We start from the raw sequence: 12,043 nt of genomic DNA on the forward strand, positions 1-12,043 counted from the left end.
TTTTCTGGTCCCTTCACTAGGGAAAAAGGCATTGGTCAGTGCAGTGGTTCTCAACCTGTACATCTTGACCCCTTTTGGGGTTTGAGTAACTCTTTCACAGGGGGTGCCTAAGACCTCCAGAAAACAAAGTTATTTAAATTATGATTCATAATAGTAGCAAAATTACAGTTATGAAGTAGTGATGAAAAGAATGTGATGTTTGGGGATCACCACAGCGCGGAGGAACTGTATTAAAGGGTCCTAGCATTAGGACAGTGGAGGCCCACCAGGCTAGTGAAACAAAAGGGGAAACAGCTGGGAACATCGCTTCCTCAGAGTCTCCTCTCTATTCCTCTCAGAAGGGAATTTATCATTAAAGTTTTGCATCGTGGAATTTTGGTAGCCATGTTGAAAGTGATGAGGCTATGCCCGAGGAGAAAGGCTGGGGTGCAGGGTCTGTTGGGACAGAATGCATAGGCTCACGAGGATACCGTGGAATTGCTGATGAGTCTCATTTACAAAATGAGATAACACAGTTTGCTCGCTTTAGGGAGTCTAGCTATGCTTGTGTTCTACTGGATGCCCACAACTTCTCTTTTATTCTTTTATTATTTGAGGCAGGGCCTAACCCTGTAGCTTAGGATGGCTTTGGATGTTTCATCCTTTCTCACCAGCCTCCCAGATGAGGGGAAAACAGCCACAATCGTAGCACAAAAACATCTTTGATAATCTTCAGGGCTAGCGGTGTCTAGAGAAAATTGTTGAAGTCAGGAAATCTTTCTCCTATCGGTGACTCAGTCCCAATAAGTCCTATGCAGAGTGGACGATCCCTGGAAAGGTACAATGTTTATACTGGGCAGCTTCAGGTCCTGTAAAGCTTCTTCCTGGTGGAGTGAACAGGACGTTTGGGCTCTGGGGGTCATCCCGGATTTGTATGTCTCCTCTCTCAGAAGTACACACAGCCCATATCCCTCTTCTGCCTATGCTCTGCGTTTCAGCTTAGACTCTATGACTTTGGGAGACATCTACTCCATCCAAAAGTCGAGGTCATGGGTGCTGGAGTGGCTTTCTGGACACCTTGCATTTCTGCATCTAGCATTTGTACTACAATCTTCTGATCGCAGGCTAGACTAGACTCTAGGGCAGCAGTTCTCAACCTGTGGGTTGAGACTCCTTTGGCGGGGGTCACCTATCGGATGTCCTGCATATTAGATGCGGCAACATTACAGCTAGGAAGTAGCAATGAACTGATCTTACGGTTGGGGGCCGTGGCAAGACGAGGATCTATATTTCTCAGCGTTAGAAACGGGAACCACTGCTCGAGGGCCAGATCCTGTGAACAGCTTGTTTACTGTTTGTATTAGTTACTTTCTGGAGCTCCTGGCAAAGGCAGTGTCAAGGAAGTGTTATTTGGGCTCACAGTTTGAGCACTGCATCCTCACTATGGCAGCAGAAGGGTGGGGCTCTGGTCATACTGTGCCTGTAGTCAGCAGCAGAGATGGTTGGATGCTGCCGCTCGGCCAGCCTTCTCTTTCCTACATTCTCTGGGACCTCAACCACACTTAGAGTGGGTCTTCCCACCTCACAGGCACGTTTGTCCCTAGGTGTTCTAGGTCCTGCTGACTTGCCATCCAGGCTTCAAAGCCAGACAGACTGGCAGACAGTCGGAATGGGCAGGTAACGCAACCGGAAGGAAAGATGTCTTGCTTCTGGTTCTGGGTCCCATTTGGGAGCTTCCGTACTCTTTATTTGTCTTTGACTTCTCTCTCTAGTTCCCCTGAATATTGTTTTAGGTTTAGGATTATTTGCTCCCTTGCATGAAGGAAAATAAAAAGATAAAGAATTTCCTAAGAGCGGTCAACTAATCTAATCCTTCTCCCGTGGAAAACCCACAATGCTTTAAGTCCCAATAAAGACCAAGTGAATTAATACATCTCTAGAAAGTTCCTCAGGCAGCACAGTCAAGAATGTTAGAGGTTAACAAGTAGGGTGCAAATGGGATTTCCAGTAGGTAGGTGTTTCCACAATGATGCTGGATAATCACCCTGTCTTCGATATTAGAAAATATTTCCTAGTAATGTTGGTGTGGTGTAGACTGAACCTAAGGTCATTTATTCCTTTAGAATAAATTATGCATTTGTTGTTTTTCTCCCAGGATACATTATGCAATGCTCTATCGTAAAAAGTCATAAGTATTTTTTTTCTACAGTGAAGGTTATTCATTCATTCGACATTCAGGCAATTTCTATCGGAGCATCAAATGTATTAAGCATGAGGCCTTGTCCTAGGAGAACCAATAGTTCAATAGAGGTGAACACCTACACATAGGTACCCAAACTAGCTTTAAGTGTTAGAAATGAAATCAAGGGACTGTTGGGGTAGAGAATGAAGTGAACACTGAAGTAAGAACTAAGAGAAGAGAAAGAAGGGCTGGAGGAATGGCTCTGCGATTAAGAGCATTTGCTGCTCTTCCAGGGGACTCAATTCGGATTCTTAGCGCCCATTTATAGCGGTCTATAACTTCAGCTCCAGGGGATCCTAAGCCTCTGGCTTCCAAGAGCACCTGCACTTACATACATGCACACACCAGCAGACAGAGTGACAGACAGACACACACACACCCAATAATCTTAAAAAAGATGCTACTAGATAAGCCAGGAGTGGTAGGGCACACCTTTGATCCCAGCACTAGGGAGGCAGAGGCAAGTGGGACTAGCGCCTGGTCTACAGAACAAGTTCCAGGACAGTAAGGGCTACCCAGAGAAACCCTGTTTCCAAAACAAAACAAAGCAAAATTGCAATTTTATAAAAGAGAGAAGATAAAGAATTCAGGACCCGCAAATGGGGTCATATTCACCTTATGCCTGTTAAAAATAGACTCCGATCTCTTCCACTGCAGGATGGATGCATAGGCTAAAACGCCGGGCTGCCAGCACTAAGGATGGCTGACAAGAGGGCGGAGCCGCACGTCTCCGATTGGCCAACTGTAGAGTGACGTCACGCAGCAGAGCCTCTGGGCTCCGGGCGGCTCCTGGGTGCGGAGCGGCGCCCGCGGCGACCCAGCAGCTTGGCACCGGGCAACCGGGCTGACGCTGGGGCTGGTGGGGACCGAGCACCTCGTGGCCGAGCATGGCGGGCTCGCTACCTCCCTGCGTGGTTGACTGCGGCACAGGGTAAGAGCCGCGCCCCACGCGCCCACTTACGCTTCTCTGGGCGTCCTGAACCGTTTCCCCGCGGGGTCAGACGGCAGGAGGAGCGCGGAGGGATGGTGCGCTGAGGGACGGAGCTCAGTCTAAGGGGTTGGGAAGTTTGAGGGTTAGGGCTCAGTCTGGAGAGGTGGGGTGGGAAACGAAGGGGAAGGAGCTCAATCTGAGGGCATAGAAAACCAAGGGATGGGGCTCTGAGAAGGTGGAGTGCTGAGGGCATGGGGCTGCGTGGTTACCGGGCGGGCTGCACCTCGCGGGGATGTTGTTGCAGATGTTTCGCTGTAGGACCTGCACCTGAGAGCTCAGGGTTCCCCGTACCCCCATGGTGCTTGTCACCTGTCTTCATCTTGTGCACTCACGCTCCTGTCACCCTTCCTACTGATGTACCAACCACCTACTCATGGCGATGTTTACACGTGCCATGTCAGCTTGACACCCTGTCCCCCTTCCCACTCTGCTCTTTTCCACTCTGAAATGGTGCGGGCACAGCCAAGCTCAGCTCCCGCTTTGGTTTGCATACAGTTATCTTTGCTCTTAACACACACACACACACACACACACACACACACACACACACACACCCCGATGCATTAAAAAAAAAACTCCCATTTTAAAAAAAAAAAAAAAAAAAAACAAGTCCTCTCCTTTTTTGGGAGGTAGAGACCTTAAGAATGGCTTATGCTGTCAGGCTTAGGTAATTTTCAGAAGGGTGGCAGCCAAACCCTCCGACCTGGGAGCTTGGGAATACCTGCTGGCATTGCTGACAAAGTACTTCATAAATAGCTTGCAAATCAATTTAACCTCTTAAAATGTTTTTTTCAAGGGATTGTAATCCTTTGTCACCAAATAGTCTGTGGCATGTTCTCTTGCTATTCTTTCCTGTAGGAAAAAATATACTTGGTTTGGTTTCCTTGACAACCTTGTGGGGGTGTCTTCTAATTTGCTATAGTCCATCTCCTACTGATGTGTCTTTCCTTTGTCGCTCGGTTTTAGACTGGAAAACATTTTTTTTTTATTTGTGCTAATTTTTCTTTTGGAAATAAACATCATAGAGAAGTTTTGTTGCCCTGTATTTGAGTTATTGCTTAGTTCCCCAGGCATGCTCAAATCAGTATGGGTCTTGCAGCCCACTCCCCACGTGCAGGCTCTGTAAAGTCTCACCCTATCTGGCACTCCCTTCAGTCAGGTAGAGCCAGCAATGAAGGCAATGTGTAAACGTCGTTTTCATTTTAATGCCTGCATGTGAGATTTTTGGTTTCGTGTTGCCCAAACTGCTGAAATAGAAAGCATCACACAGTGCTAATAGTAAAACAGCGGTGCTCCCTGGGCTGTCTGTGTTTTATTTCTTATTAGTAAGCTGAGATCTTATTCTTTGTTCTTGCTATAAATACCTAACGTGCGCTCAGTTTTGACCTTTCGGGGTCGGTGACTAATGGTACTTTCACCTTCAGTAGATCATCGCGGCCCACAGCTGCGCTGCAGGATGTCATCTGTGGGCTGTCATCGGCTCTGGACACAGTGACAGAGACCTGGGGCTTCCTATGGGTGGTTTTTTTTTTTTTTTTTTTTTTTTTTTTTTTTTTTTTGCCACTGAGGGCCCTGTGGTTATCGTGAGTCCCTAGTGCTCAGAGTGTGAGCAGAAGGAAGGCTGCACAGACTAAACTCACCAGCTTCCATGTATTAGAAATTCCTGTATTTCTTATTTTGGATTGAGTTTTACCTCAGAATAGAACTAAATGTGAAATGCAGCTAAAAATAACAAGGACTGAGGAACAGAATAGACTTGGGAGACCTCATTTTGGACTGTGTTTTACCTTAGAATAGAACAGTGCAGCTAAAAATAGCAAGGATTGAGGAACAGAATAGACTCGGAAGATCATGTGGGCACTACTGATGAGATGGGCAGATTTTGTTTTGTTTTTTTTTTGATTTTTGGTGGTGGTGATAGTGGATATCGAACCCAGGGATTTTGGTAAGTGAAGCCTTACCACTGAATTGCACCCTGAGTTCCAGTCTTGTCTGTCTGTGTGCCCTTTCCCTCTGTTTCTCTGTCTCGCTGTCTGTCTTTCTCTCTCTGTCCCCAACTCCCTCTTAAATAGTCTTCCCATTGTATAACCCAAGCTTGTACTGGAGTTGGAGAAATTCTCCTGCCTCAGCCTCCTAAGCATTAGGATTGGAGGTGTGAGCCAGTATGCTCATCTGGCCTGTGTCTTATAGTAAATACATTTCTTCTATGACCTAAAATCTGATGAACCTCCAGACCAGCTGAGTGTACACAAATATTCTGGGGACAAGATAGAAATAGACAAAGGTATCTGTGAGACCCCAAAATTAAGTTTCAGCTATTTAAAGGAGGAAAAGGCTGCTGAGCTCCCAGAGAAAACGCCACCAACCCAGTCTCGCATCTCACCCAAATGTTTAAAGTGGTTTTACACAGTTAAACCAACTTTGAAGTGATTCCAAGTCTACTGAGAACTGGGAGAGAACAAACTCCAGGATGCATCTCCTCCGGTTTCAGCCGCTTTGGACATTGTGTCTCCCTTTACTCCTGAGCGGGGCTCTTACTTTTCTGAGCTGCTTAAAAGAAGGTTGTCGGCACCTCCCTCTTGTACATCTCTGTGTCTACTTTCTGAGTGAGAGCAAGGACGTGCATAATTACAGACCAGTTACTCAAGTCAGAAACGTTAACATGGATGCCGCAGTGCTGTTCTGTCTGCCGTCTGGACTTGGTGAGCAGTTTCGTTTCTTGTCCTTTTTGGAGTCTGAGCCTCCCTAGCACTGCCTCATACATTGTATTTGGTGGTTGTGTTTTTAAGGGGATGGAGTGAGGTCCTGTTATGTCGCCCCTGCTTCAGCCTCATGAGTGTAGGACTATAGCATGTCCTGTCACTCCTGGTCATTATGTTACTCAGATCTCATGTCTTCCTGATTACTTTCTTACTCTTTTTTTTTATTCTCAAGATATATCCTTTTGATAGTCAGTTATATGTAATGCCCCTCAATTTTGGCTGTCAGGTGTTTCTGGTAGATAGAGGTTGTGCAATTTTGTAAGGGTTGCCATAGAATCTATTGTTCTTCCCTACTGCATCCCATCAAAAAGCCTAGCACAGCATCTACCTCATTCTTTTAGAAGTGTGTTTGATTGTTTGTTTGTTGAGACAGGGTTTCTCTGTGTAGCCCTTGTGGGTCCGAGTCCTCTGCTACCTCCCTCTCTGGGTGTCCAGACGCCTCTGCACACTGGGTTGGAAGGATGGAACAGAGTCCAGATGGGGCAGGATCCTGGTCGGCTCAGAGCCAGTGGTGGGGGTGGGTGGGAGCGCCTTCTCCAAGGATCTTAGTGTCACAGCTCTTTTAGGTGAAAGCCTTCTCTGATGGTTTTCAATGAAACAGCTCTTTGAGACGATTTTAGTTTGTGCATATTTCTTAATTGGAGTGGGCTTGTATGTGTACACTTTATTCAGGGCGAACCAAGGGTTATATAGTTTTGGGGAAGAGGATAAGAATATCCAGGCAAAGGCCATGAACACTTAAGGTACTGAGATGCCTCATTAACACGGGGAGGCAATCTCAGGTGCAGGACTTCGTGACAGTCCTCAGGTGTGGGGTCCAGGATCCCCCAGTGAAGAGGAAGCTGGGCTGACAAAGGGAGTCCACCATTTTGCACCAAGCTCAGGGTTGTCTGCTAATGCCAGGTTTTGACCTTAGCAGCAGGGTTTTCCACAGCCTTGGCTGTTTGGCTGTCCTAGTACTCATTCTGTAGTCCAGGCTGGCCCCAAACTCAGAGATCCTCCTGCCTCTGCCTCCCAAGTGCTCAGATTAAATGTGTGTGCCACCAAAACCCAGCTTACAAGTGTTTTTTTAATTAGTATGTATTAACTAATATACATAACTGTTAGTTTTATGATGACATTTTCATACACGTACAGACTGCATTTCAGGGCTCAGTCATTAAAGGCTAGGCTCACAACCAGAAAGTCAAGAGTTCAGCTTCCAGAATGAGGCACCCTTCTCTCTCCCCTTCTCACTCCTTCCTGCTATCCCCCTTTGTTTTCAAATAGCCCCACTTCTCCGAGCATGCTTTTGTGGTGGTGAAGGGGGGCAGTGAGTTTCACATAGGTTGTTTACAGAAGCATGGATGCCTTACTAGTGGCTACACTATTAAAGAAATTGACCCTCCCCATTAATTCTGTATAAATCCTCAGAGAGGAGTGGGCTGATGAACTTCTAGGAGAAGGCAACTGGTTCAGTTCTGTGTCGTTCTTGTGCAGGGAATCATAGGTGGTGTGAGCTCAAGGGTGCCACAGCTACGACATGCCTGAAATTCAGCCATGCCAGTATTGCTGTCTTCAGACACCAGAAGAGAGCATCGGATTCCATTATGGATGGTTGTGAGCCACCATATGGTGCTGGGAATTGAACTCAGGTCCTCTGGAAAAGCAATCAGAGCTCTTAACTACTGAGCCATCTCTCCAGCTCTGCCCCCCTCCCCCCCGCCCCCCCCCCCCCCCCCTCCTCTCTTTTTTTTTTTTTTTTTTCCTGTAGACTGGCCTTGAACTCAGAAATCCGCCTGCCTCTGCCTCCCAAGTGGTGGGATTAAAGGCGTGCGCCACCACTGCCCAGCACCCCCCCCCCCCCCCCATCACTTAACATTATTTCTACCTCTGTTTGAACTGTTCCCTGAGACTTGGAGGGGGTAACATAGATTTCCCACTTGTGGTTGGTCATTCAGCAGTCATTTATTCTAAGTACTTGGACTGGTTCGAAGTTTCTATAGCCATTGGCGACCACTGTAACAAAAGAAACTTCCATGAGCAAAACCAACAGCAGCATCAGTGTCTGACATAGACAAGGCCTGAGATGTCTCCAGCAGGAAGGTCTTCACTCTGGTGGACATCCAGCGTGCCGTAATTGCCTGTATTGCTTAGGGAAGCCCAGGGGCCTTCCTGACCACCACATGGGGAGGTAGCTCACCCCTCAGATTTTCATTCGGTAACTTATGGCTCCTGGGAGTAGCTTCATCTTCTCATGTGGGTTACCTTTATTCAAACTCCTTTGAAATTATTTTTTAATTTTAAAAAAGATTTAGTTCTTTTTATTATGCGTGTGAGTGTTTTGTTTGCTTCTGTGTATATACACCATGTGCGTTCCTGGTGCCTGTGGAGACCAGAGGAGGGCGCTAGAGTCCCTGGAACCAGTTACTTGTTAGCTTCCATGTGGGTGCTGAGAATGGACGTCCTCCTCTGGAAGAGCAGCAAGTGCTCTTAACTGGTGAGCTGTTTCTCCAGCCACAACTTTGTAAATGTTTTGAGGCAGGATTTCATGAGGCAGACCTAGCTGGTGTGGAGCTCACTGTGTAGTCCAGTTTTCCCTCTAACTCATGAAGACCCACCCGCCACTGGACCCCAGTGCTGGGATTGTAAGGCAAGTGACACCATGCCCAGCTCTTTTTATTTTATTCTTTTTACTTTTTTTTTTATTTGCCAAGTATTAGATTTTCTTAGGGCATTTTCATACATCATGAATTTCGGTTGACCCTCTTTCTCTTCCCCTATGGTTGGCTCTCTCCTTCCTCCTCTATGGTTGACCTTGTCCCTCCTCCTCTATGATTGGCCCTCTCTCTCTTTCCCTATGGTTGGCTCTCTCCCTCCTTCCCTATGGTTGACTCTCTCCCTCCTCCCCTATGGTTGGCCCTCTCCCTCCTCCCCTATGGTTGGCCCTCTCCCTCCTCCCTAATCTCTCTGCCCCTCTTCCCCTAATTAAACCTTCAAACATTCTCCTTCTGCTTGTGTATCACATGAGTTCTACTGCCTGTCTCACCAAATAATCTTTCCTCCTTTCTCACGGGTCTCATATACACTCCGACAGAATGCATATACAGGAATTAGAAGCTAGGATCTACATTCCAGAGCTCACGTGGTATTTGTCATTCTGCACCCGGATTGTTTCACTTAGTATAATATTTTTCAATCCCATACATTTTAATGCAATTTTCATTTTTCTTTATGGTTGAATAAAGTTCCATTGCCATGTGTACTGCCTTCCTTTGCCAGTTCATTAGCTAATAGTCATCTAGGCTGTTTTTCTTAGTTTGTGAATACAGATGCAATAAACATAAATGTGTAAGAATCCCTATGATAAGATTCAGACTTCTTTGGGCACATAACCAGGGGTGGTATAGCTATGGAAGTTTGTGAGAAACCTCCACACTGATTTTTATAGTGACTGTGTAAGTTTACACTCCCACTAGTAATGATGATTTTTATAGCAACTGTGTAAATTTACACTCCCACTATAGTAATAAATAAAGGTCCGCCTTTCCTCACATCCTCGCTGGCATTTCACACCATGTTTTCTTATTAATAACCATTCTAACTGGGGTGACACGGACTCTCAAGGAAGGTGAAAATCTTTTAGACCTTTAAATTTTATGTGTATGCATATATGTATGTATACCACATGTGTGAAGTGCCTGTGGAGGTCAGAAGAGGCATTGGATCCCATGGAACTGGAGTTAGGGATGATCATGGGCCACCATGTGGTTGCTGGGAACCAAACCTGGGTCCTCTGCAAGATGAAAAGGTGCTCTTACCTGCAGAGTGATTGCTCTAGCCTCATTCTGTGTGAATTTTGGTGTGGTGTTGGAATGTGTTAGAGGTTGCGTTGACTTCAGAGATTGCTATGGCATTCTTTCAGTGACTTCAGAGATTCTGTGGTGTTCGTTCTTTTCAGAGAGTGTAGGGGGTCTTTCCATGTTCTGTTGCCTTCTTCAGTTTTCTTCCCTTCAGAGTTTCCATTGTTAAGGGCTTTCTCTTCTTTGGCTAAGTGTATGCCAGGATTTTTTTATTATTAGTTTTTGTGACCATGGTGAATGGGATTGTTCCCCTGCTTATATTCTCAGTAGGTTTGTCATTGGGATAAAGGAAAGCTATTGCTTTTTCTATGATAATTTTGTATTGTGCCACTTTGCTGAAAGTGTTTATCAGCTCTGTGATTTTTCTGATGGAGTTTGCATCCACATATGAGACCCTTTTATTTCCTTCTCTTAGCACTCTAGCTAAGACATCAGGCACTGTCTGGAGTAGGAGTGGAGGGTGTGGACACCCTTGTCTTGATCTTGGTAGAATTGATTTCATGTAGTGTTCCCTTTTAGCATGGATTGGCTCTAGGCTTGTCGTATATAGCCTGTAGTATATTGGTATATGGTCTATTTTTAGTATTTTTGGGTTGTTTTTTTTAATCATGAAGGGTGTGATGGTTTTCATATGCTTGGTCCAGGGAGTGGCACTATTAGAAGGTGGCCCTGTTGGAATAGGTGTGTCACTGTGGGTGGTGTGAGCTATAAGACCCTCATCCTATCTGCCTGGAAGTCAGTATTCTGCTAGAAGCCTTCAGATGAAGATGTAGAACTCTCAGCTCTGCCTACACCATGCCTGCCTGGATGCTGTCATGTTCCCATCTTGATGATAATGGACTGAACCTCTGAACCTGTAAGCCAGCCCCAATTAATAGTTGTCCTTATAAGAGTTGCCTTGGTCATGGTGTCTGTTCACAGCAGTAAAACCCTGACTAAGACAAAGGAATATTGTATTTTGTCCAAATCCTTTTCTGTCTTTAGGAAATTGTGTGATTTCTGTCTTTAAGTCCATTTTGTGATTTATTTCTTGATTTTATGATTTGTGATTTTATTTCTTGATTTATGTATATTAAACCATTCATGCTGTGTCCAGAATAGAGCCAACACCACTCATCATTGTGGTGAATGATTTTTTGTTTTTATGTGATCCTGAATTCTGTTTGCAAGTATTTTATTGAAAAACTTTTTTGTCTGAGTTTATCAAGGAGGTTAGTTTGTAATTTTCTTTTGCTTGTTTTGTCTTTATCTGCTTTTGGTCTTTGACTTCTTAAAATGAATTTGGAAGTCTTCCTATAAGAATAATTTGAGAAGGATTGATTTTAGTTTTTCTTTAAAGGTCTGGAAGAATTAATGTATTTCTTTAGGCCTAGACTATTTGTTTTGTTTTTGTTTTTGTTTTTGGAGACAGGGTTTTTCTATATAGCCTTGGTTATCCTGAAACTCACTTTGTAGATCAGGCTGGCTTGGAATTCAGAAATCTGCCTCTGCCTCCCGAGCTCTGGGATTAAAGGCGTGCACCACCAGACCCAGCTCCAACTGCAAGATCTTTAATTACTACTTTTATCTTAGTGCTGATCATATAACTGCAAGATTTTTAATTATGACTATGTTAATTAATTGCTGATCATAGATCTTTTAAAATCGTCTCATCTTGGTTTAACTTTGATTGGTCATATGCACTAGAATTTCATCTGTTTCTTTTAGATTTTCCACTTTAGTGTAATACAAGTTTTTAAGGTATGTCCTTATGGTTTTCCAAGTTTCACTAGTATATGTTATTTTTTATTTCATATCTAATTTTTATTAATTTGGATCTTCTCTCTTTTTTCTTAGTCTGGTTAAGGATTTGCTGATCCTTTTTGTATTTTAATGAACTTTTTTTTTTAAATATCTTGTTTTATCAATTCTTTGTATTTTTTGTTTTGTTTCTATTTCCATTAATTTCTGTCTTTTTTTAAACATTTTATATTTATTTATTTATTTATTTATTTATTTATTTATTTATTTATTTATTTTGGTTTTTCGAGACAGGGTTTCTCTGTGTAGTCCTGGCTGTCCTGGAACTCACTCTGTAGACCAGGTTAGCCTCGAACTCTCGAACTCAGAAATCCACCTGCCTCTGCCTCCCAAGTGCTGGGATTAAAGGCATGCGCCACCACCGCCCGGCTTTTTTTTAACATTTTAAAAGAAAAAAATCACATTTATTTATTTGGGATCTGTGCTT

At 44.4% G+C, this 12,043-nt stretch overlaps 1 protein-coding gene across 2 annotated transcripts in view; it reads left to right on the forward strand.

Moving 5' to 3' along the window:
- The first annotated feature begins 2,996 nt into the window (after positions 1–2,996).
- Positions 2,997–12,043, forward strand: part of Actr3b (actin related protein 3B) — a 93,465-nt gene continuing 84,418 nt past the window's right edge. The window contains exon 1 of one of the 2 annotated variants that reach the window (XM_028774686.1): positions 2,997–3,152. In XM_028774686.1, coding sequence (XP_028630519.1) covers positions 3,109–3,152 — 44 coding nt within the window. In that variant the 5' untranslated portion in view covers positions 2,997–3,108. The remainder of the gene's footprint in view (positions 3,153–12,043) is intronic. The other variant, XM_028774688.1, reaches the window with a different exon arrangement.

The sequence above is a fragment of the Grammomys surdaster genome, unplaced genomic scaffold (genome assembly GCF_004785775.1).
Source record: "Grammomys surdaster isolate TR1022 unplaced genomic scaffold, NIH_TR_1.0 242, whole genome shotgun sequence".
NCBI lineage: Eukaryota > Metazoa > Chordata > Mammalia > Rodentia > Muridae > Grammomys > Grammomys surdaster.